This window comes from Neolamprologus multifasciatus, chromosome 19 (assembly GCF_963576455.1).
Source record: "Neolamprologus multifasciatus chromosome 19, fNeoMul1.2, whole genome shotgun sequence".
Lineage (NCBI taxonomy): Eukaryota > Metazoa > Chordata > Actinopteri > Cichliformes > Cichlidae > Neolamprologus > Neolamprologus multifasciatus.
In genome coordinates, this window is record NC_140457.1 from 6,102,922 (window position 1) to 6,128,740 (window position 25,819).

Consider the following 25,819-nt stretch of genomic DNA (forward strand, 5'->3'; position numbering starts at 1 on the left):
CAGAACAGCATCAATGTGAGTTTGTATGACTGGTCTCACCAGGAAGTAGATGTACATTCTCCAAAGTAAAGGACAATGAGCCCCAGTTTCTGTTGCTATGGCGTTTTCAAACAGTCCACGGATGCGGTTGCTGAGGCCATTCTCCGGCAGGATGGATAAGGAATCATCATGTAAACACGATCTATAAATACCGCAGACATGTACAGTTTAATGTACAGTAAGTGCTAATTATCAGTTGATAATGTGCAAACTGTTTCTGTTTCTATAAAAGCTGCATTAAGTAAAACTAAAAGCGAGACTGCAAATCACTTAAATCTGCATTTAAACAACATTAAACAAACTTTTTGAGATGCTCTTTTTTTATCATGCTACTTATGAATCTTAGTTTTTGTAAATACTTTTGAAATCATCACCTTCTGTTTTTATTTGTAGTTTACACGGCATTTTGCTTTTTTGGAAACAAGGATGTAAATGATATGTGAACTTTGATGTGATCCTGCTGGTCTGATGTTTGTGATCATCGTTTGTCGTTTTACCTCTGAGCTGCATCTACCAGCTGCTTCCTTTGCTGTTCAGCAACAATGGCAAAGAGACGCGGCACCATGCTGCTGCAGTTTCTGGTTACAGAGTGAAAAAACCGGCGTGCACGGCCAGCGCTATGGTAACGGTTCTCCACCTGAAGCACACATCACATGGAAATGTCAGTCAGGCCAAAACAAATAAGGTCAGGGCTCAAAAAGCTTTGGGAAACATATCTAGAGAAGAATGGGGAAAAATGTGCTTTTATTAGCCTGACCTGTACATAAATGCTCCAGAGAGGGACGCTGGTGGTCCAGACTGGGAGGGCCGATGTCAGCGTTTGCCTCAGCGTCACCAGAGGAAACACAGCGACGCTGTTGTGGTACTTGAGCATTGCCGCCTGCTGCCAGGCTAACGCCTCACACTCAGCAGCTACCCTGCTGACACAGGGCCTGTTTGAGTCAGCGTCAGCTCTTGCGAGCTTACCCTCCTTGCTGCTGTTCAGCTGCTGTTCAGCTGTTAACGTGCGGTGTAGTTCCTCCATCTTCTCTCTAGCCTGGGTGTAGACTACGTTGGCTGCTTGCACGCTCACCGTAAGGTACTGGAAAAGAGCGTAGCAGCCAACTAGACCTCTCAACCTCAGCTTCTCTGCCATCAGGTCGTCTTGGACTGGAGAAGAAAGGATAAGACAAAAAGCTCAAGCACACAAAGAGAAGGGGCTCATTTTTAACTACTCTTACATTTTCAACAAGGTATATTAGTTTGGAAGATGATTTCCACCAGAAAAGCTTGGTTCAGGTGTATCCAATAGGTAACAAGAGAGTTCACATACAGCAAAAAGCATGACCCAGTCAAGCACAACGCCCTCAGCTTTTAGGACAAGAACAAGCTGAATAAATAGTGAAAAAATATTCTGGTTAAATGATATGAAATAAATAAAAAAAAAACAACCTGGATGTTTGTTTTTACAATATGGCTAAATGAAATAAAAATATCCAGAAAATCTCTGATCTAGTCAAATCTGTAAACAACTAGGCGGAGGAAGCTTTGTTGCATATATGTAAGACTTCGATGTCCAGTGGAATCAATGCGTTTATAGCACATCGCTTTGTCCCTGACTACTGGTTGCTACAGGCTCTGGCTGCCTAGGTAACCCTCTGATGTATTTACCATCCTTTCAAATTTAAAACAATTGTATCCTCCACTCTCATTGGCAGCTCCGATGTTGAGAAAAAGTTCAACTTGTTGCTTTAACTCGCTGAATGCCATTATCTTTGGTTGCTATGTTGCTTCCTGTGTTTGTCATGTTTCATTTTATTATTATTATACTGTTCTGACCTTCTTAAGTAATGATAAATTGTCTAATAAATATGCCAAGCACTTACTGAATTAAGCAAAATGAAACACAAAAAAAAATAAAGTGGAGTAAACTAAAAAGAGAAAAAAATTAAACAGAAAATACTAAATTACTACTACTCTGATTGTGCAGTGAGTGCGGATTTATAGTAAAAATGTTCATGTCAGGTCTCTGAGAAGTTAAACAGTTGGAAACGGGTCAGAAAACAAACCTTTCCTGTTTTGGTCCAGTGCTGATAAACTGGCAGCCAGAGCCTGTTCGTACGATTTTCTGGCTTTCAGGATGGAAACCGTGGAGAGGGAGGATGAAGTGGACGATGCAGAGGTTCCTTCTGCTAGCCGGGTCAGTACAGACACAGCCGGGGATGCTGTTACATCAGCCGGTTGACCCCCTCGCTCTTTCGCTCCATCCTCCAACTCCAGCTGGGACCACAGCAGGCAGAGATCACACAGAGCGAGACTGCTCAGCCCTTTGGTTCCCCCAAGCGCCGTCGCAGTGGAGAACACTTTGCGGGCCTCGTCCAGGTTGCCCAGCAGCCATTCCAGGTGGCCGTACTCCCGCCACAACACTAATGATGAGCGATTGTCTGGTTCTTTGAGCAGCCGCTTGGCAACTCGCTTGCTGCTCTTCCCCTGAGAACGAAGGCGCTTTTTATTTCCACCGTGCAAGCAGCGCATGACCTGACGCAAACACCAAGAACCAGAAGAGTGTAAGGGTTAATTTGACCTCACTTTGAGTTTGAATGTAGTCAAATGAACCAAGTCCTACCTTGAGTTTCTCGTACTGGATCCAGCTGAGTGACAGGAAGGCTCGGTGGTGGGGCGGAAGCACAGGCTGATGCATATTGAACAAGTTCGTGAGGAACTTCTCACCCTGTTTCCCAAGCCCCACCCACTTCCGTGTTCCTTGGAGAGTGGTCATGTGACCGACAGAGTTAATGCCACCATCAGCTAAATCATAGGAGGTCAGAGGACGCTGGGGAGCATTACCTAGGATAGAAAAAGTTGTTTTTTTAAAGACTTCACCTCAGTGAGATTTAAAAAAATGAAAGCTTGTTTAGACTGTTTTACCTTGAGTGAGCAGAGAAAGGTTCTCCAGCAGCAAGCCAGGCTGACCTGGGGAAACCGAGAGCATTGAGTCCACAGGCAAACCCAAAAAGCTCAAGAAACGGAGAAGCAGGCGGAGATGGAGCTCTGGCGAAGACAAACAAATCAGTGACGGGCCGATGTCATCAAACAACACCTGGAATTAAAGATAGAGGTCAGCAGAGAGGTCAACCTACATGGTAAAGTTCAACAAAAAGAATATTTTGTCTTAAAACAATCAAACACATCACCTGTCTGTCAGGATCCTCACAGTCCTCCTCTGACTGGCCCTTGGCTTTGTCGGGTCTCCAGGGCAACCAGTCTGTGGCTTCACGAGATGACTCCACATCCAGCCAGATGGTACCTCTGGGCTGGGTCCTGTCCTTCACCTCCTCTTCATCCTCTTCCTCTTCTTCCTCCTCTTCTGTGGAAACAAAAAGAAAGATTAGATGAATTACATCCCCATAAAGAGAGCTTGGATCACACAAACTGCAATAACTCTTCACAGACAGAATTTGTAGGAGCAGTCATATAACAGAGTTTCATCTTCTTTGGTCTCGAGAGAGAGGCAGGTCTGGGGATCTCTGCTTAAACTGTTGGCTCATGAGCCAAACCCAGACAGGCAGTATAAAATTGATGAACAAATGAAATGGCACGTGCACTGTAAAGTGTGTGTGTTTCACCTGCAGTGGGTTGTAGCCAACCTCCTCGCTCTTGTTGGAGCATCCAGGCTTTCCAGCCTCTGGCGCCCAGCTCCCCGACCCTTGCTTCGCCGCTGTCCCAGAACGGCTCAAAGAACTCGACCTGTGGACACAGAGGCAGAAATGTAACTACACGAGGTTAGAATTTATTTTTTTATTATTTAAATGACCGACCAAGGCCACTTCACTGATCATCACATTCAACTCTGAACAACAAATACAGTGGCTTGCAAAAGTATTCGGCCCCCTTTTACTTTCTGCCCACGTGTTCACCACTTTGTGTTGGTCTTTCACGTGGAATTCCAATAAAATTGATTCATGTTTGTGGCTGTAATGTAACAAAATGTGGAAAAGTTCAAGGGAGCCGAATACTTTTCCAAGCCACTGTATAACTCCTGAAATGTCACACAAGTCCTCTAAGAGTAGATTACGACATTAAAACTCAGCGAGAACATACCTGCTGCTTAGTGGACAGCTCTCGCACGCTGTCAGGCTTGAAGAAAGTAAAGTCAATCATTGCCTGAAACAGGGCAGTCGACTTCTCCGAATGACCACACTGACGCAGAAAGTGACACTGCTGCGTGAAGATATCTGGGCAGAAAGTAAAAGGATGTGGGATTTGTAGTCATACAAAGCAAGCAGGACTGAATAATGAATGAACCTCATGCTGAAATGTCTGTTACCCAACATATCCTCCTCTATTCCTGGCAGAGCCGGGTGAGACACCATGCTGCCGTCTCGGACAGCACTGAGCGTGCTCAGACACTTGCCGTACGCAGCGTTGACCTTGGACACAGTGAAGCTGCTGAAATAGCTCTGGGTGAAGAGCAGATACTCCCTCCACAGGGGGGTGCTGTTTGGGTGGAGAAACACCTGAAACACAACAAATAAAGAGCAACTTTGTTACTTGTATGGGACATTTATTTTTTTGATAGAAGCAGTAAGATTCCGACACTCCTGAGGGTTTCCTCTGCGTTTTAGGGACTTGTTGCGACCTTCATACATAGACATACCAGTTTCTTCCACTCTTTAGCCAGAGCTGAGGGCTCCCAGAGCTCCTGGCAGATGCGGAGTCTCTCGAGTTGCAGAGCTATGCAGAGGGGGTTGGTGGCCACGGCGCACTCTGCAATGCTTAGCTTTTTCTCCAGCACTGCCCTGTAGGAAGACTTGCGGCGCTCAGCAGCATCACTGCCCTGCTGCTCCTCCTTGCCTTTGAACACAGCTGCACTCGCCTCATCCTAGAGAGGGAGGGAGAGATTGGAAGAGGCGATGAAGTACCCAAACCTTATCTGATAAGCCAAAGAGCATGTTGGAGGAAACTCCATGCTTCTTGCTTTTCTGTGACTGATTGAGGGCTTTATGCACACAAGAAGACTTTGTGAAACTTGCAATTTGCATGAAATGAAAGCATATCAATCAACTAATTATGTCTGTCCCCCGTTGTGTTGATTTCCTATTGCGGCTAGTAGTGACACTGAGTTAGACTCCTGGTTTGACTTATGTGTATGATTTAACCAGCGTAAGTCTTTACCAGCACATCTCTAAAACCTTAGAAGCATTTTGAACAGTTGCTGCAGGCAATTTAGATGAATAAGCCTCTGTGGAGTTCATCAAATCTACTTCTGAGTTACCTAAATGGTTCTTCAGTGGATGAACGTTATTCAAGTAAATCAACCCTCTTGTACTTTCATTGCTGTTTTGGTAATAATGAAGAATGTCAAACACTAAATATTCAATCTTTGTGAGAGTGTTTTGGAGCACCAGTGTGAGGAGTGCAGTTTCAGAGGTGCAGAAGGAGCCCACGCTGCAGGATTTCCTCTCGGTACATTGAGTGATCACTTGCCTCAGAGAAACATTCCTCCTGAACGTTCACTGGCACTTTCAGAGTCCAGGAAGATTCAGATGAGTCAGACAATAAAATGCTGTCAGTCAGAAAAAAAACATTCCCACTGTCTTGATGCATTTGATTACTGCTTGTTGTGATGTTCTCATGAGAGGTGAGCACACATCAGGAGTCCGTAAACTTTTGTTAAAAGGAACCACGTTCTGAAGCCCTGACATTCCTGCAGCAGTATTATAAAGCAGCGTGTGTACCTGATATCGTATGAACTCTATCCACAGCTGTGTGTCTGCTGGCTGCTCTCTCAGCCGCCTGTTGAAATCTTCGGTCCTGCCACCCAAAAGTGCAGTGCCCTCGTCTGTGTGAGCGTCCTCCTTTCGCTGGTCTTGCTGTCCTTTCCCCTGCAGCCAGAGGGCCGTCGAGGAGTCATACACACCGAGGGGATTCACCGATGACGTCTGCCCTATGTGAGCTAAAAAGATAAATACATTTTTAAAAATCAGTTACATTTTAAGGAATAAATGGAGTAAATGTGACACAGTGATGTTACATCCTTTTAAGCTTAGCACATTTTTTACCAGCCCGTTTATACAGATGTCCCCTAAACACGTCACAAGTTTTGAAAAGAAGAAAGCTATAACAATACACTCGCTGAATATGTGAGCTTGTTTTTATCATACCAGCATGACAAACAAAGGCAATTACTGGCTTTTAACATTTATTTTTTTCTATATTTTACTGCATCATTATTTTACATTTTATTTGTTTTAGTGGCATTTTACATTGTTAAGCCCTTTGTGCAGCATGGACTGTTTGGAAATGGGCCATATAAAGAAACTTGACCTACTGGTTTTAGTTCATCAGAGTCTCAAAGCTACATAAAATTGAGACCTTTTAATGTTTCCACACCTGTTGAAGGTCTGTTTGGGGGTTAAAGGATGAGTGTTAAGCGTTTTTGTTTGTTTTTTTGGATGATTTAACTTGGGGGTAAGAAGGTTGGGACATGGATGTGCATGCAGATAAAGATCCTAACAAAGCCACACAAAAAAACCCCAAAAGCATAACTGTGTGACTACTAATACATATTCTAACAGAGAATATTATTTTAGCCAAAAATATGAGAACTGATAACAGCCAAACAACCTCAAACTCATTGAGATCTCCAAAGTTTGAGGGAGATGAGATAAACAGAAAAGTCAAAGAACTGTCAAACAGACTCATAATTTTCTCAAATTAGTGGTGCCATGGCCCGTTAAAAATGTGAAGGTCTTATCTTGTTTTCTTTCCTTGAGAAAATCATCAAACGCTGCTGACATTTTCTGGTTTAATCTGCTTCTTCTTGGTCACTTGCGCAAGTTTAAATGAGACTTTCAGTTCAAAAATGATCAGCACTAAAATGGCGCATTAAGCATGAATTATTTCTTTGCCACACCCAGCTAGACCCCGTACCTTTCTCTCTTTCTTTATTGTCTGCCTCATCATCACACAGAGGGAGGAAGATTGCAGAACTGGTGCCATCGCTACCATCAGAACTCGCTGGTAATGCAGGAAGAGCAGGCGCTGCCTTCAGCAGCTGTCGACTGACTGTAGAGTAGTATCTGTCCGCTGCCTTCTTCCCGTCGCCGCCTTTCTTCTTCTTCTTATTAGTCGCCTCTGAGTCCTCCCAGCTGACCCCCTGCTTGTGAAAGTCCAAACCCAGAGCTGAGCTGCCTTTCCTTCTATACCTGGAACACAAAAATAGTGCAGCTCATCTCAGATTGTAGCTTTTATTCTGTACTCAACTATACAGCCCATGTAACTTTATAATTTGGTTCAAAATAAAACCTTCAGCCAGTCATTAATAAGTAAAAAACAAACAAACGGATGAATCCCAGGTTTTGGGAGCATGGTTTAAGTACAGACATCACAGTCTCAGCTCTCCTTAAACTGTATGAGGATTCCTAAAATACACATCTGATGGACAGAGGAGAAAGGAGAGAGGAGGCTTATAGGAAGAGCACAAGTGTATCCTTTGCAGAAGTGTTTTTACCTTCAGAGTATAAAAAAGGCATCTCACACGGCTGGAAAATACAAACCACACCTCGAACAAAACTCTTTAAACAACTCATCCTTTTTATTCTTACACTGCTTCATTTATTGTCAAACTTTTTCCCCTTATTCTTTGTGAGATTAAAAAAATAAAGTATAATGTCCTGTCATATTGCACCATGTTGGGAAACTATTCAAATGCAGTCTGAAATGTGAGCATGGTTACACCTGAGATTAAGTTTAAAGAGTTAAGTTTTAAAGACCAACATGGGAAAAATCAGAAGGTGTCAGAGATATTTCAGTCCACTTAAATCCTGGAATAAATGTGACACCGTGATGTTACATCCTTTTAAGCTTAGCACATTTTTTACCAGCCCGTTTATACAGATGTCCCCTAAACACGTCACAAGTTTTGAAAAGAAGAAAGCTATGACAATAAACTCGCTGAATATGTGTGCTTGTTTTTATCATACCAGCATTACAAACAAAGGCAATTACTGGCTTTTAACACACTTTTACCTAAACATTTTGGTTTTAACAGCATTAGTTGTTGTTTTGGTTGTTTTTATTCAGTTATTTTGTTTATTTCTAAATTTTACTGCATGATTATTTTACATTTTATTTGTTTTAGTGGGATTTTACATTGTTAAGCACTTTGTGCAGCATGGACTGTTTGGAAATGTAGACACAGTTGGGCTATAACGACACTGTTTATGATGTAATTGTGTCAAATGTTTGCAAGAACGTCACTTTCTTAGTGTCTCTTCTTGTGTGCAAGTCTTTTCTGTGAAGGGCTAAAAAAAAAAGAGTCATGTGTCTTTTACCTGGCTACGTCTCCTCTGTACAGAGACTTGTAAGTCCAGTTGGCGGGGTCTGCTTTTTGGTCCACGCAAAACAGCTGCTCTGTGGGCAACTGGAGGTCATCCAACCAAGAGAAATGGCTCGCTAACTGAGGAGCCTCCTGCCTGTTTCCCACAAACATAATTACAGAACAGAAGCGAGGTTATACTCAGTGTATAAAATTACAAGTGTATGCCTCGGTGATGTTAAAGATGTTCGTGTACCTTTTGGCTTCTTGCTCCTTTTTGAGATCACTCGGGTAGATGGTTTCAGAGTCAGATGCGCTGCTGTGCGAATACCTCCCGCTCTTTTTTTTGTGCTTTTTCTTCTGTTTCTTCTTCCTTTTCTTCTTTCTGGGTGCCACACCATCCTCTCCGTCCTTTTCAGAGCTGACATCTCTGCTAACACTGAGGGTCAATGAGGAAGAGAGGAAGAGTTTGATTTGGCAGATCTTTTACAGCTGGATGCTCTTCCTGACATAACCCAAAGGAGGTTTGTGTCTCCTCCTGCGACTGAACTGGGCAGCGATGAATTTCTAAGGAAGAACCAACACATTTCACAGTTCAGTGAACAGAGTTGTGATTCTTTTACCTTGGTTCCTTCTTGTTTTGCTCCTCGCTGGTCTTCTCTAGAAATCGACCGTGAAGAGAGAGTGCATCTCCTGTCTGAAAACTCTTATTCTTCAGCCAATCAAACTCTGAAAATGAGAGCAGACAAGACATAATTACGAGATAATCAAGAGGACTTAGAAATCATGAACAATGCAATCTGTCTATCCCAAGTAGTGATACTGCACTGTGCGAGAGTTTTGGACCACAACACTTTACTTTACATTTTGCATACACAATAACTTCTTCCCATTTCTTTAGTCGAATCAATGAAAATAGCAAAGATAGTGCAGTATAACAGACATAACATGGCATTTTTGCACCAACAACATGATTCTTCCCTAAGGGGCATTAGCTGGAAACATAGCATATCTCTGGATGTTGTGCAGGGAAAACTGAGGGCAAAACTGAAGAAACTGGACGAATGGAGAACAAAAGTAACAGGCCTAAAAAAAACTATCTGCAGATGAACTGCATTTCGCCCAGCAGTATTGAAGATCTTGTCAAAGCTGATGAAATTATGAACACAGAAGAACCATCAAATTCTCATCCACCATGTAATACAATCTGAAAAATGTATGACTGGCAACAGCTTTATTTTTAAGCACGACAATCATCCCAAACTTACTGTGAATGCAGTTAAACTACAACTGGGTAGAAAAACACACAATGAAACACTACGAGTCATGGATTGGCTGCCCCAGAGCCCAGACTTCAATTATTGCAACAGTGTGGGATCATCTAAACGTGGCCAACATTGAAAGAAGAGCTTTGAATGTCCTTCAAGAAGCCTGTTAAACTATTCCTAAATGGTACTTAAAGAAATTACATGAAAGCTACCTCAGAGAGATGTTTTTTTAAATGTGAACAAACTGAGTTTTTACCATATATACTGTACCTCCGTGTATTTCCCCACATATTTCAAGAAATCACTCAGTCTATTTTCGATCTTTCAAGCAGAGAAATATCAAAAACCAAGGGTGGCTCAAGACTTTTATACAGTATTATATTTTTTGAAATACCAACTCTGAAAATATTCATAGTAGTAAGCCAAAATTTCGTCCTCATTCATTTTTTATTCATTAAATAGAAAAAGTGAAATGAGACAAAAAAAAAATCCTCTAGAGAGGGTCGGGAGGGAGGCACTAAATGATTATTCATTAAATGAACCCCGAAGCTTCAATACGTCAATAAAACGTTAGTGTAATGACACGAGCAGGATGGGTAAAGAGTATCTAAAGATACTGACAAGTCGTTTAGATTATAAAGACGTAAAATCGTCGCTGTTTTAGCTCAAAGATAGCGAGTTTCTTGGACTTCCAAGAGGAAAACATATCGTGAAATGAGAGATAAAGCTAAAAGAGGTTAAGATATTTTGTGTCATTCAGTTCCAGCGACAAGCGGCTGATCTGACATTAAATATCAGGTCGTTGTTTCGGTCAGATTTTAGTTTTCGACAGACTGTCAGTCTAACAGAGCGTCCAGGTGACTGCTAACCGACATTAAAAACCGTGTATTACAGGAAGCCGGGATCACCTGTGGAAGAATCTCTAACTTTGTTGCTCGCCTCTTCTGCAAACGCTGGAAACAGCGCCATGATGCTGCGTCACTTAGAAACAGGGCGCAGGAATGTGACGTCAAACGGCGTTTGGGCTCGCCAAAGTAAAACATAACGCCGTTTGGGGATTTTTCAAATGTTAAAAAATTAAAATCCCATTTCTGTTGAAGCGTATTATACTCACTTATTTTTTTTGTCTTGTGTAAACATATAATACATTTGGAAATAAGAAGGAAAAACTTCGGATTTTATTTTAATGTATTATTTTGTAATTTAAAACGTTAAAAGAGCCCCTGTTAACCTGAAAGCTCGAATTCATGACTGCGTTGGCAGCTTTGGCTATTAGTTCACAAATATAATCTCTCCTGCCCACGTGTACTTAATATAAAATAATCCAGTGGAAAATAATACTATTCAAACTGTACAGCACTGGCACAGATGGTTGGCAAGGGAAAGTTGATTTTTTTTTTTACTTCCTGTTACTAAATAATAAATTATGGCTTCTCTGGCACTTCACTGAAATTGTTACAAAGCTATTTGACAAATCATAGGCAGACTATCAATGATAAGGCATTTAACATGGGGAGCTGTTTGGGGAAATTATTATTTTCAGATCGTTTTTATGAGCTTTCATTTGTTTTAAAAACTGGCTCAGATTCTTATGTATACTGATGACTCAACAGTATATGGACCTGAAACCTCAACTGATCAATTAAGCTTATTAATGCTTAATGAGTGACTGGACGCTGTAAAAGATGCGTTTATAATATTCCCACAAAAAAAAAGAGGAGACAAAACTGTTATTATTATTAGTGTATTCGTTGCTTTTAAAATAAAAAAAACCGTATATTGATAATACTTTAAGTAAAATATGTAAAGGTCTGTCAGTGATTAGAAGAAGTGTACAATTAATGACACCAGAGTTTATAAAGGAGGTTCTAAATGCATTAGTGTGATTATTGCTATGTAATTCGTTCCAGTGCTTCAGCAAAAGAAATTTAAAAAAAATGAAATAGGTTGGCACTTTTTATAGTTTATATTGCACATCCGATAACTAAAGAAACGTATCTGTTAAAACCGTATTAGCAAAATCAGTATGAACTTGTGTAACAGGGTCATAAATCACATTGTTATAATTACACAAAATGTGGCCTAAACCCCCAAACTGTTCCTTTTATACCTGACTTTTAGGACCTCCAAGCCTGTAGTTATGTTCATTATCAGTTAGAGCCCCTCCTCATTCTTTTCTTCTTCTTTGGTGCAACCCTATAAATACAATGTACCCCTTTTGCCTCTCCCCTTTTCTACAATTGCCCTGTGGGAGAGGTTGGTATAATTTCTTTCCCAACACTGTAAAACACACATATAATTCATATTTAGCCACCCTGATATTTCTGATTGCGATTTTAGTTCAATTATTGTCATTATTAAGCCTGTTTTTTGTTAGATGTTATAAGTGTGTAGTATGTGTGTATCATAAATGTGTTTTAGGCGCCATAAATGCTAGCATGGATATATATACTTCTTGCTAGCTTGGAAGTTGTGGTGGGTTGAGCTAACCCTCTTCCCCACTGTTTGTATTTGGTCGTAGGAGCTGGAGTGGGCAAATTATTTACTGAAAGGCCTTTCTTTCTTTTACCTTTTTTGATCAGGTATGTCGGATTTCATGTTGTTGTTTTTGTTTTATCTTATGTCAAATATGTTACGTGTAAATCCATACTTTATGTTCAATGTAAAAATAAATGCCAGTCCTTTTCTACAATTCCCCTGTGGGAGAGGAGCTGGAGTGGGCAAATTATTTACTTGGAGGCCTTTCTTTCTTTTACCTTTTTTGATCAGACACAACGCAGGATCACACCGGTTACACTTGGCTGAAAATTGTTTGGATAGTGAAGACAGCTGACAGGCAGTCTGTAAAAAAAAGTATTTGCCCCTTTACAGATTTTTAAGTTACCAGTTTTTTCTTTTTGTATTTTTCTATTTTTTGCATATTTGTCACATTTAAATGTTTCAAAAAAGCTAAAACTCAGTAAATACAAAATGCAGTTTTTAAATGATCAGTTTCACTGACTCGTCTGAAAATCGGTGAAAAAGGAGCCAATGTCCAAATAAAATTTCCTCCAGAAAGCCTGGAAATGTAATGCTCAAGATGACTTTTAGAAACACACAAATGCCTGGCTCCTTGAAAGCAAAGTATAAAGAAATGAGGGATGACTCAACGCCTTTCCACAGTACTGTCAAAAATAAAATTAGAAATGCTCCCACATCGTCATAAAACCTGGTATTTAAATTTGAATTACTTCCGATTGAATGACTGAATGCACATCGCACTGTAATTTTATATGTAAGCCAGAAGTTAGAAAGTGCTCTCGCTGACTCTAAAATATAACGACTATGTAGCATGGTAACTACAAACGATCGCCTCCTTTGGCGTTAAGATTCAGTCTCCATATTAGGTTTCACGTCGTGAGCTCGTGTATCGGGTAGAAAATGAAGTTGATTCTGAAAAGTCTTTCCTGGGTTTGTTATTCAAACCTGAGTGACGCGCACGCAGAGCTCTTGCGAGTCTCCAAGAGACGCGTTGTGTGCTGAATGTGTGCGCCGTTCTGTCCGTGTTACCGAGGTAACGGACCTCCTGGGATCGCTATCCAATCAAAACCCGAAACCAAGGTGTTTGGGCCAATCCGATTCCCAGTCTGTTTTGTTTGACACTTAGTTCCTCCAATTGCCTTCTCGGTGTCTCTATAGCTGACAACGCTCCTACCTTCTCAGGTTAGTCCGTTGTTGGTTGAGCGCTGGATCAGTGTCTACGCTTGGCTGTTCAGAAGTTTTTCATTTCGACCAAAAAATGAGGGAAATAGTTCATCTGCAGGCCGGCCAGTGCGGCAACCAGATCGGCGCGAAGGTGAGAGTGATAGTGGTTTTAAAGTTGAGTTTGAGTGTTTGAAGTTCGAGTACGCGGGCCGCTAAATTAAATTAGCGCCAGAGCTAATCATAGCGCTGCTGAGTTTGACTGAGCCGACTGATTTAATCGTTTTATTCCGTCCCTGTGTGTGTGTTCTAGTTCTGGGAGGTTATAAGTGACGAACATGGCATCGATCCCACCGGGACTTACCACGGAGACAGCGACCTACAGCTGGAGCGAATCAACGTGTACTACAACGAGGCTACAGGTTAACTTCACACTGCACACTCTGATCTAATTTCTGGGTGAGCTGAGGTAATTCAATAGCCAGCAGAAACCTGGTTAATACAGCCACCGTCCAGTAGGGGGGGCATTAATCAACCCCCCTTTCAGAGTCAGGGGGCTTTTTCTTGGCTCTCCTTCCTGGTTACCGTCACTCAGTTTCCAAGACAAAACAACAAAAACAAACCCTCGCCTAGCAATGGTGCCCACAAATTAGACTGTTCCCGCTTTAAGTCACACTCCGGACTGGGATAATATTATCACTAAGTTAAAGAGGCAAAGCATTAAGTATGTTCATGCAGTTTATGACAAAGTAAAGTTTTTATAGTTAAGTACATTAAGTATGTGAATACTAGTTTCTGCAGTGGGTTTGCTCATGTCATAGTCTGGGTGATTCTACGGTGACGTCTGTCTCTGCCCCACCCCCGGCCTTTGCAGAAACATTGTAGGGTTACAGTTTATTTCTGTGTTTAAAATAAACATGTTATTTAAACAGTTCCTGAGCTATCAGTTTGGCAGTGTTCGTTTTTAATCTGTCATGAGTGGCCCAAGCACCACAGTCAGCTATAGCAGCTAAGCGCTGTGATTTCACATAGTTCAGAAGTGAATGAATGAATAAATAAGTTATACAATAGACACAATACACATATAGAAATGTAAGATATGTAGAACAAATATAAAATGTATAAAGAAAGTAATGATCCTATGAAGTTGCCTCACCGGTGTTACTGTGGAAAAACGGCCTATTATGAGTTCACTTCCTATTACTAATTTCCTTAAGCTCTGTAAAGAATTCATCATACCACCTCCCAATTGTGTGAGCACAATATGACCACATGTGGATTTTATGAAAGGGACTATAAAAAACAGCCATTACTTACTCAGTAACACCGGTGACTCCTATGTTCAGAGGAACTTTTTGCATAAACTATTTGTATTTTATGCAAATGCTAAGTTTTTTTTATCATAATGAATCCTGTTTTTGTCAGGTATGGCTTAACTGAGTAGCATGATGATTGATACGTTAGTGGTGTTACCGTATGGGGCATGGGGCTTATTATTTCTGTCACATCAAACTGATATGATAATAATTTCACATCAATTGAATTTTGTTACAAGTAAGAGTTAAGATATAAGGGATTACATCACTTCTCATTTTTAATTGTTCTTCAAATTATTTTTTATTGTTATAGCAAATAAACAATTCCATGAATGGACAAATATTGGGTCACATTTTAACAAACAAAACTAATAATAATAATAATAATACTAAGAGATAATAAGAGATAATCCCCAGATCCATTATTATTGACATTCTTCTGTCTGAAGAGAATGGGGACTGAGTATTTAATAAAGCGTTTTAAAGCAGTCCAAAGAAATGTTCACATACCTTCAGAAAACCTGGAAAATTTAAACCGCTTTTGCCAAAGTTGCTCCTTTGGCAAACACCACTTACAAAAGAATTCAAGTAGATGTAGATAAAAAAAAAAAAAAAAAAAAAATTAAATCATTAAACTGTCTTTTAATTTTTTTTAATTCATAAAAGAGCAAGTTCTATAATGTGGTTTAGGGTGAAATGTTTTAAAAAAAAAAATCAATTTTAAGATCTTGCGCTATCTCAACATCAGACATTTCTGTTTCTTTTTACTTTTTCTTTTTTAAAGATTACACCAAAAGAAGCGTTTTCTGGGTTGAAGATTTCAGAAATTTAGATGGTTACTGGTAATCAAACATACCTGTCTTGATTTAAAAAAACAAATTGAAACTGAACATGTTTTGGTTTTTGTTAGTTTTTCTAAATCATAATAACTTCTGGTTGTTTTTGGTGTGATTTTCACCTCTTGTTAAAGTTTTTTCCCCCTCTGTAGTTACCTGTGATAATTTGGGCTTTATTAGTTTTTGTATTTATTTGCACTTCGCGTAGTTTGCTGATAGAGCTCGGAGGATTATTAAGGATTTATAACTGATATTAAACAGGTGCCCTATCCCTAAACCAATTATATAATCTTGAAGTTAAAAGCATGGCTTTTTTTGGTCATCTGTCTTCACCAGGTGGGAAGTATGTCCCTCGTGCGGTCCTGGTGGACTTGGAGCCGGGCACAATGGACTCTGTGAGGTCCGGCCCCTTCGGTCAGGTGTTCAGACCTGACAACTTTGTCTTTGGTGAGCCTTTGGAAGCTGAACATTCATTCATTCATCATCCTGGCTGTAGAAAAGTAAAATGGAAAGTAATTGTGTTTTAAATATGGAAATGGAGTCAGTGGTGTCAGATGTCTATATTTGCTTGTGACACACAGGTCAGAGCGGGGCAGGGAACAACTGGGCTAAAGGCCATTACACTGAGGGGGCGGAGCTGGTGGACTCAGTCCTGGATGTGGTGAGGAAGGAGGCAGAGAGCTGCGACTGCCTCCAGGGCTTCCAACTCACGCACTCCCTGGGCGGAGGTACGGGCTCCGGCATGGGCACGCTGCTCATCAGCAAGATCCGCGAGGAATACCCGGATCGCATCATGAACACTTTCAGCGTGGTTCCCTCCCCCAAGGTCCGTATTCGACATCCACATCATTCCAGATTAACTGTGTCAGGCCCTGCCCGCCCTTAATGGCGCCTTCTCCTTCTTCAGGTGTCCGACACGGTGGTGGAACCATACAACGCCACCCTCTCCGTCCACCAGCTGGTGGAGAACACGGACGAGACTTACTGCATCGATAACGAGGCCCTGTACGACATCTGCTTCCGCACGCTGAAGCTCACAACGCCCACCTACGGCGACCTTAACCATCTCGTCTCGGCCACGATGAGCGGCGTTACCACCTGCCTCCGCTTTCCAGGCCAGCTCAACGCAGACCTGAGAAAACTGGCCGTGAACATGGTGCCGTTTCCCAGGCTGCACTTCTTCATGCCGGGCTTCGCACCCCTGACCAGCCGCGGCAGCCAGCAGTACAGGTTAGAGCAGCCGAATGCTGTTAGCAATGCCTATTTCGAGTTTGAATTAAATCTCAACTAAAATATCTGTTCGTTTTCTTAGGGCGTTGACCGTTCCCGAGCTAACCCAACAGATGTTCGACGCCAAGAACATGATGGCAGCATGCGACCCACGCCACGGGCGCTATCTCACAGTTGCCGCCATCTTCCGAGGCCGCATGTCCATGAAGGAGGTGGACGAGCAGATGCTGAACGTGCAGAACAAGAACAGCAGCTACTTCGTGGAGTGGATCCCCAACAACGTCAAGACGGCCGTCTGCGACATCCCGCCGCGCGGCCTCAAGATGGCTGCCACATTCATTGGCAACAGCACGGCCATCCAGGAGCTGTTCAAGCGCATCTCTGAGCAGTTCACCGCCATGTTCCGCCGCAAGGCCTTCCTTCACTGGTGAGAGACACCCCGGTCCGTTTGTAGCCTGAGCGCATGCCCTCATGCGACGTGTCAATCACCTCACCGCTTCTGTTTCAGGTACACGGGCGAGGGCATGGACGAGATGGAGTTCACGGAGGCCGAGAGCAACATGAACGACCTGGTGTCCGAGTACCAGCAGTACCAGGAGGCCACGGCCGAGGAGGAGGGAGAGTTCGAGGAGGAGGGTGAAGAGGACATGGCCTAAAAATCAGCACGGCTCTTTCTTCTTTTTCTCCCTTTTTTTCTTTCTATGCAACAGTTTCGGGTCAATGCGGTTCAGACGTCAGGAAGTTAAACAACTTTTTTCTTTTCTTTTTTTTAAGAACAAAAGTTGTCATATAACACCAAGTTATTTAGAGCGTAAGGGTGATCTCCACGCTTTTATGTGTTACATGTTGGTTTTTGTTCCCCATCTTTAAATATGAATGTTTTCAGCCCGTTCTTTCTTTTCTGGTTAGTATCACCTCATCATTGCGCTGTTTCTAAATGGATGGTGTCATTAAAGGGAGCCTGACGCTTATTACAGGAGGTGTGATCAAAAAACTCCATTTAAAAAAGATTGTAGCAGTAAATAGACCATTAAAAGTCCTGTTTGTGTAGATCACTTACCCTTTGCACTGTTTGATGTCACCACAGATTTTGAACATGACCCAGCTCCAGCTTTAACATGTACTAATGAGAGAATGTAACACTAATTCATGGCACTTTCTCACAATTTTTAACCCTTAACGTTTAATGTAGAATATAATTTTATTTTTTTTAAGTGAAATTGAATATTTAAGATTTATTCTAAATGAAAGAAAACACTGAGAGCGGCAGGAAGTCATCACTCCCACCTAACTTTGTGTGCTTGTTCTGATTTTGTAGAAGAATTTAAATAAAGTTTGTCTTTTTTTTTGTAGAGGGGTTCAGTACAGCCATGATACTTTTACATTATCATGAGCCATCTTTCTGCTCATATCCCTTCTATCCTAGCAAATGCGTGTGACATCCAAAACTTCCTCAATCTGAAATGGCGAATTCCCTGTTGGGGTTAATAAAGTTTGGTGCTACATATGGTGGATTACTTCTACTTTTGTCTTTTTGTCTACTTAAAAACAAATGAGTCAGATGTGCTCTCGGCATGATGAGTGCAGGTGTTTGTGCAGTAGTACAGTGGGGGTAAAGATGAGCCATATTTAAGTTCACTTTTAGCAAAGAAAACATTTAATATTCCGAGTTTTTATACACACATGGCTGCTGACTAAATTCCCTTTTTTTAAAAAGGAAAAAGCTAAGTTAAATTTAAGGTCCAATGTGAAATATGTGTGTATTTGATTCTGGCTTCTCTAATTACTGGTGGCTCGTTTTAAATCATAGAACTAAAAACAATGGATATATTTTACAGATTTACTCTTTAATTTTTATGATTTAGCATTACCTTTCCCTAATTTTTAACAAATTTCATCATTTTCACAGAATGCTGGATAATTGTAGTTAAATGTTTATATCTGAATCACTGGTTAGCCTGATGTGGCCAAGTCTGCTCATCTCCTGCTGTCAAACTTAAGGGGTAGAGTGAGGAACAAAATGCAGAAGGGGGAACAAAGTGGATGAAATTAAAAGGAGATGATAGCAGCAGTGAATGAGGAAAGAAGAAGCAGAGAGCTTGGATATAACCAGAGAATGCAATGAGTTGAAAGCTCTCTATGTAACATCTTACTTAGCCTTTCCAAGGCAGAAACACCTTCCCGTCTGCTGTGCTCTGGGAGTTGGACACTCACACACATCCTGAGCTGCTATGTCAAGGCCCTTGGGGATGGTTGCTATGGGTCGCTCCCCAGCTGTGACAATAAACAGGCTCTGCTGTCCCCTTAGGAAACACATAACATTTGTCAAAGTGGGAGAGCAACTGAAACTGATGCAGGTCTACTTTCCATCATGAACACTGGCAGGTAATGGTAGACCTGAGCCAGGGACTTCAAAACAGCTTGCTCTGACAGCAATCTGGGAAGATTGTACCGAGCAGGCGTTTCAAGAGGAAGCTGGCCAAGTACCAGGGGCTTCTGGAAGATTGCAGGAGACAGAGCAACTAGAAAACCCCCAGATCAAAACACCTGGTGCAGCAGGTGTAACTTAAATGAGACATTTCATCCTGTCTGTGTAAATGTGGTCAGACGTTTATATCATGGGTGTTTAACAACTGCAGATTTTTGCATCAGTTCAACCAACTGTACATAATTTGATGTTATCCCTGCCATGAACTGGAAACTGCTGGAACTCCTGCATCTCTGTCCACAGAGAAGCAAGTTTGATATCACCATTGACGGAGAGGATGTCGATTAAGACAAAAACACAAAGTCAAATGCTTTCTGGAGAAAGGTTTTATGATCAGGTGAGACAAACAGAGAGCTTTTCGGCCACTGTGCCAAGTGATATCTTTGGAGGAGTAAAGTGAGGCTTTCAAATTTAAGAACACTGTGTGAACTGTCAGGCATGGTGGTTGTAGCATCATGCCAGTGGTACTGGTACATTACACAAAAGGTATAGAATAATGAAGGAGGATTACCTTGTAATTCTTCAGTTTCACTTTAAATCAGCAGGTAGAAATACAACTTGTTTTACTGGGTCATTAAACATGTATGCTGTCGTTACAGAAATCAGTAAAATCACAAAACTAACACGACATTCACGCTCATGACAAGTGGATGTAAACTTCAGACCACAGCTTTATATATGTCAGTCAGTTTTGGTGCAAAAGATTTCCCTGCAACATTCAGAGGTCTTTTTTTGTTCTAAACTAAGGCTTGACCCATGTTTTTAGATGCCTACTCAGATATTTCACAATAGGGGGAATTTTGCATTTGGCGATAACCTCTGGTTCAGATCTGTTAATGCAAAATAAAAGCTGCTTATGTGAAGTTTGTTTCCTCGTCCTGTCCGGACATGCCACAGATTTGATCTTTATCCACCTTCATCAGTATAATGGCTACTTTCCTTTAACCCTTGTCCAGCTGCACAGCCACACAGCTAACAATAGCATGTTTTTGTGCGTGTTTGAATAAAGCTCAGTGCAAACACTCATCCGGGTACTCATGTCGGGTATTTGACTTCATCTCTCAGTCTGCTTAACCTGCTATAATTATCATGGCCAGAATAATGCACCGTTGTGAAAAGTTTACAGGAAATTTTGCAGTGTGTCGGGTAAATTAGAGTCTAAATATAATGAAAGACTGAAGAGAACAAGACAAAATTCAGATTTGCAAACTGTTTCTTTTGAAAACTGGGGAAATCTAACTGCATTTGATCATGAGAAGATTTTACATCTAACTAATTCAAAGGGATTTATCGGAAGCCATCGGAGAGAACAAGAACCTACTGATTGCAGATGAAGGGAAATAATCCTGAATATTTAAATGACAGATAACAAACAAATGTCATTATGATTGGACACTTCCTGGTCCTGTTTCTTTCCTTTACATGGAACTAAAGAAAGAAAATCTGCAGCATGCACATCATTTACAAAGTTTGCTCTCAGTCCACAAACTGCTCCCCTTTTTCCTCTGGTGTGCCTGTAGTTTCTGCTTTTTATTCATATTTACACAGGAATGATCATGAATGCTTTCAAACCTATATAAGATGATATAAAGATAAGTTAGAGCATTGTTTTTGAAGTCAAAGTAAAGCTGACTGTTTGTTATCTAATGCACTGAGTTCATTTTATCTTTTTTCCTCTCGTCTGTTTTTTTAAAATCCAGTTTTGGGATTTATCAGCCGTTAAGGTGTCTGCCTCCTCTTGAATAACAGGAATGCCTGTTTTCCAGAAGTCATGAAACCGCGACTCCATTATGCAGCTGACCCATGACACGGTGACAGGATTTAGTAAACATTAATTGACCTTCTGTGCCTTACCTTATTTCCTGCTGTGTGTATACCAAACAAACTTGAAACAGCTGTTTCACATACAGACACTACTAGTCGTGCCTGTTTGTTTTTTTTCCCCCCATATAAACCACACTGATAAGCCACATATGTACGCTCACCACTCACTTTCTAGCACTTGCTTGGACACTGTTTTGCCAGGGCCACCTTAATTATTCGTGGCATAGATTCAACAACGTGCTTTTTGGTCCATGTTGGCACAACAGTGTCACAGTTGCTGCAAACTTGTCAGCTGCTCGTCCATGATGGGAATCTCCTGTTCCACCACATTCTAAAGTTTCTCTATTAGATTGAGATCTGGTGACTGTGGATGAAATTTGAGTACACTGAACTCATTGTCATGTTGAATGAACCAGTTTGACATGAGTTGAGCTTGAGTTTTCCCACCGGGTGCAGCCATCAGAAGATGTGTACACTGTGGTCATAAAGGGATGGCTATGTTCAGCAGCAATACTCAGGTAGGGTGTGGCGTTTGAATGATGCTCAGCTGATACAAAGCGTGCCAAGAAAATAGCATTACACCAGGCAGGATGGATCCATGCTTTCATGTTGTTCACATCAAACTCTGACCCTCCATCCATCCATCCAGCAGAAATCAAGACCCATCAGCTCCGGTAACATTTTTCCAATTTCCTAGAGTCCAATTTTGGTGAGGCCATGTGAAGTGTCACCTCAGCTTATATTTCTTAGCTGACAAGAGCACTGTAGCGTGGTCTTCTGCTGCTGTAGCTCATCTGCTTCAAGGTTGACGTGTTCTGTGCATCAGAGATTCTTCTGCATAGTTGAGTCGAGTTACTCCTCTGACCTCTGGCATCAACAAGAGATTTTCACCCAGAGAACCGCCTCTCACTGGGTATTTTCTCTTATACAGACCATAAAACCATGGAGACTGTAGCGCCCACACATCCCAGCAGATCAGCTGTTTCTAAAATACTTAAATAAAAATAAAAATACTTGCATCCACCTGGGACCAACACCCAAGTCACATGTCCAAAGTCACTTAAAGAGATAAGAATAAGAAAGAAATATGATGAAATATGATGGATTTTGTTTTATTTGTTGTCATTTTTTAAATACTTAATGGCAGTTCAGCATTTTGTGCATGACATAAAACATCACACCATCTTTGGGCCTCTTCTCACTGAAAAATCATGAGGAAAGAAAAAGAAATTAAAAAAAGGAGGCTTCAGACAGCAGCTGTAATATTGAGACAGTAATATTTCATTTACACCAGCAATGGTGACAGTTATGCTCAATAGTCTGTGTGTGTTAATTCACCATCAGTAAACACTGTAAGTGCTGGAAAATGTCAGCGAGTGGCTAGTTTACACCGCAACATCCATCCATCAACAAAAACAATATGAGTAACAACGAAGGCTGTACGAACGCAACTGCTCCCCGACGTCCACAACGAGAACGAACAAATTCATATTTTCATTATGTCAACAGAGCAACACACCCCAGTTTATCCCAGAGGTTTTTCCTAAGTTCCTGCTCAAACAGCAGAACTGTGAACTGCTCATGAAAGTGAAAAAAAGAAGCAAAATACAATCAAAACAATTGGGTTTAGGCCTAATAACGTCCAGCATGTGGAGACACGCCTGGGTGTGGCAACAAAGATAAAACAACCACAGAGTTCATTCCTCATCAAAAGTCTCTCACAGAAAACTGGAATGACTCCAAACAAAGAAAAGCACACATAGAGTTTAAAATACAGAAGTTAGTAAGAGTATTGTTTTTATACTTTTGATTTGTCTGCTGCTCTTCTAAAATCTGCCAACTCCTTAAGTTGGGAACCAGCTGGTGGGAGTGAAAAACAAGAAGGACAGAGGGGATAAAGTGGAGAGGAAAGAAAGGAGACAAGGGAAAGTCAGCCTCGGGGTTTGAGAATTTAGCCGATTATATACTCGTAGTGAGCCGTTCACTACAATGAGACAGAAAATATCAACGGATTCTCCTACAGCACGGAAAATGGAAAGTTCATAGCAGTGAAATAAGGCCACATGGGACATATATATGAATAAATAAAGAAATGGGGGAACTATATCATATCTGATAATTCATTAAAAAAAGAAGAAAAGATGAGAGGCACTGTGCGTTTTTTGCTGTTAAGAGAAGGATTACACTGATCAATATTAAAGGGGACCTATTGTGCTCTTATAGGGTTTTACAGTAGCAGGTTATTATTTTAATGATGGCCAGTCTGTGTGTGCAAGATTACAAACCCAGAGAGAGCAGAAAGCTCAGACACAAGCTTGAAAACAGAAACTCCGCCCACTTTCTCTTTACAAGGAGCTGCCAATGAGAAGATAGCTGGGTTAAAGGGGGAGGAGCTACTTGAGCAAGACAGAGATGGCTTATTTCAACCTGATATCACGGTCCACCATTTCTCGCTTTGCCTCTCCAAAAAATGAAATGTACACGCATGCAGAAGTTGCAGTAACAGCAGAGGGAGATATTTTATTTCAACCAACATGAAAATCATGTTGGTTGGGAATCATGGGAAAGTTTTTAAACAGACATTATAAACACATTTACATGTATATACATATTAGCGCCCGAGCTAAATCGATTCTAAAGATTAAGGATCCTGGTATGTACTTCATAAGTTTCTTGCTCACTACCGACTTTGTGGATTTAAATACATTATCTCCCCCTGCTGGTAACGCAACTTCTGCAGGTGTGTCCATTTCACATTTTGGAGAGGCAAAGCGAGAAATGATCAAGGTGGTCCAGCGTCTCTATTACATGTTTTGCTTTGAAACTGGGTTGCTTACTTTGAACTGCGAATCATGCAAAGCTATTTTAGTAAAGGAGCAGAATAGGTTCACTTTAAAGTTTTAATCAGAGCTCAACCATTAAGAGTCATCCACGTCCAAAGTGATGGGTATGATGGGGGATTTACACTCGACATGTAATGCAGTTTAACGGATTAAAATACAAGGTGTGAGGAGAAGGTCTGTCCATAAAATATATTAAAAAAACCACACCTGACATTTGGCCCATCTGCCCTTCAAAGTTTGAATTTTGGCTTTTCTTGGATCTCTCCCTGGAAGTCCCGTTACTAGCTTTGGGAGACCTCAAAACTTTTGTGTCAAAATGAGTTGTTGAGGAGAGCTCGGTGTTCAGGTACAACCAATTTTCAGCTGAAAACTGAACGCATCAGGTCAGGAGCGAGTTGGACTTTTTAAGGCAGAGATATTCACTGTGAACTGCGAATAGTTCACACGGCTGCTGTAGACTTGTGGCGGTGTTTGCAATGGGCCTAAATTTCATTTATTTTCTCTAAATTTTGCTATTTTTAGTATAGCACATTTAGTACATTTCACAATTTCTTCTGGAAATTTTTCCATTTTTGGGACATTAGGGGCTGAAATAATGCATACAATTAAATTTTAATCCTAATAATCACCTTTCTGTGAGTATTTGGGATGTCAAAGTAACACTTTATGATATCCACAGCCTCCTAGGTGAGGTGCGCCAGGCATGTCCTATCGGGACGAGGCTGTGGGATGGACCCAGAACACGCCTCAACTCCAGTTAGAGGAAGTGGCTGGAGAGAGGGAGGTCTGGGTTTCTCTGCCGGCCCTGGATAAGAAGAAGAACGACAGATGGCACTACAACCAGCTGCTTTGAATACGGCGAGTATGGTTTTTTTTGTCTAGCAGCAGGTGTAAATAATTATTTTAGGGATTTAGCATGTGCACCCCCAATCAGCTTCTGTACAAATGGATAAACACTTTCCAGGTGGACTGGGACCATCTTTTTGCTGTAGATCTGTATCAGATGTGGTAAAAATGAGAGGAAATCATAACGAGAAGAAATAGTTGCAGAAACTTCTGGATAAATCTGAAAGCGAGTGGCATCATTCACCAGTCACGCCAGCACAAGCTTTGCTCAGCATCCGCCCTTGTCGTCACACCCGGCGCTCTGTGACTTCATCATCTTCCTCAAAATTAAGTTCTAGGGTCACTGAGGGACAGAACGGGGCTTCCAGGGAATGATCTGGAAAAAGCAGCCCCTTTAACTGAGGGGCAGCAGTGCACAAACACACAACAGTATCTGCTCAAAATGCTGTTATCGATCATGTGACATGTTGCCAGAAAGGCAACCTTCTGCGTCGGGTTCACTATTCTCCACAGAAAGGGTTGAAGCAAAAAAATGTGACACTAATAAGACAACTCAGATGGGCGTCACCTTTCACCAGTCTGTATCTGAAATAAAAAGCACATCTGACGTCCCGGGCACTGAAAGCTGTGTGAGAGATTCCCTTTGTCCTGCCTAATAACATCAGATGTTTGTAAACTCGTTGTGCGTTTCTGTGACCGCTGCTGAGGTAACAAACCCGAAGCGTCCGTTCATCGTGTCTCTGTTCGCTCCGTTTCCCTGTCAGCCTCCGTCCGATGTGAGCACAGTTTTAAATCAGGGAACAGGTCCCAGAGGGGACTCTGAGCGGGACGACGCCGCTTGGCATCACTGTAAGCCGCCACATTCGGGAGGTGCAGACGAGGACGCGAGAACCACTGCTTCCTCTTCCTGCTGAACCTCTCTGACAGCCAAGATGCGAGTGAGCATGCTCTGTAGAGTGGCGGCATCCAATGGTTGAGAAGTGTACCAGTGGGGACTGTTGAGGTTAAAATGGAAATGTTCAAAAACATTATTTTCACTTTACAGTGTCAACATAAAGTCTTTTCTGTTTTCTGATCTTTGTGAAATTTTCTGTCCATAAAATTTCACATTTTTTCGCCTCAAAGAAATTATGCGAAACCACAAGGAAA

At 41.5% G+C, this 25,819-nt stretch overlaps 3 protein-coding genes across 6 annotated transcripts in view; 1 reads left to right on the top strand and 2 right to left on the bottom strand.

Annotated features, from left to right (window-relative positions):
• nrde2 (NRDE-2, necessary for RNA interference, domain containing) overlaps positions 1-10,629 on the bottom strand; it is a 43,265-nt gene extending 32,636 nt beyond the window's left edge. For both annotated transcript variants that reach the window (XM_085142730.1, XM_085142729.1), the window contains exons 1-17: positions 10,515-10,629; positions 8,962-9,067; positions 8,595-8,777; positions 8,355-8,495; positions 6,952-7,226; positions 5,757-5,974; positions 4,676-4,900; positions 4,346-4,535; positions 4,120-4,253; positions 3,645-3,765; positions 3,213-3,385; positions 2,947-3,118; positions 2,645-2,865; positions 2,088-2,556; positions 797-1,188; positions 537-676; positions 40-181 (exon numbers count right to left, since the gene is read on the bottom strand). In XM_085142730.1, coding sequence (XP_084998856.1) covers positions 40-181; positions 537-676; positions 797-1,188; positions 2,088-2,556; positions 2,645-2,865; positions 2,947-3,118; positions 3,213-3,385; positions 3,645-3,765; positions 4,120-4,253; positions 4,346-4,535; positions 4,676-4,900; positions 5,757-5,974; positions 6,952-7,226; positions 8,355-8,495; positions 8,595-8,777; positions 8,962-9,067; positions 10,515-10,575 — 3,363 coding nt within the window. In that variant the 5' untranslated portion in view covers positions 10,576-10,629. The remainder of the gene's footprint in view (positions 1-39; positions 182-536; positions 677-796; positions 1,189-2,087; positions 2,557-2,644; positions 2,866-2,946; positions 3,119-3,212; positions 3,386-3,644; positions 3,766-4,119; positions 4,254-4,345; positions 4,536-4,675; positions 4,901-5,756; positions 5,975-6,951; positions 7,227-8,354; positions 8,496-8,594; positions 8,778-8,961; positions 9,068-10,514) is intronic.
• A 1,469-nt stretch (positions 10,630-12,098) lies between these two features.
• On the top strand, positions 12,099-18,181 carry LOC146495826 (tubulin beta-4B chain). 2 transcript variants are annotated; one of them, XM_085142740.1, is made up of 8 exons: positions 12,099-12,188; positions 13,309-13,441; positions 13,601-13,709; positions 15,776-15,886; positions 16,021-16,265; positions 16,347-16,669; positions 16,752-17,096; positions 17,178-18,181. In XM_085142740.1, exons 2-8 carry the CDS (start codon positions 13,385-13,387, stop codon positions 17,323-17,325), a joined length of 1,338 nt encoding a protein of 445 aa, XP_084998866.1. In that variant the 5' UTR covers positions 12,099-12,188; positions 13,309-13,384; the 3' UTR covers positions 17,326-18,181. The 2 variants fall into 2 exon arrangements, with proteins under 2 accessions (XP_084998866.1, XP_084998865.1); XM_085142739.1 differs by lacking the exon at positions 12,099-12,188 and having other exon boundaries at positions 13,266-13,441.
• LOC146495827 (zinc finger MYM-type protein 4-like) overlaps positions 17,465-25,819 on the bottom strand; it is a 29,029-nt gene continuing 20,674 nt past the window's right edge. For both annotated transcript variants that reach the window (XM_085142728.1, XM_085142727.1), the window contains exon 29: positions 17,465-25,665. In XM_085142728.1, coding sequence (XP_084998854.1) covers positions 25,515-25,665 — 151 coding nt within the window. In that variant the 3' untranslated portion in view covers positions 17,465-25,514. The remainder of the gene's footprint in view (positions 25,666-25,819) is intronic.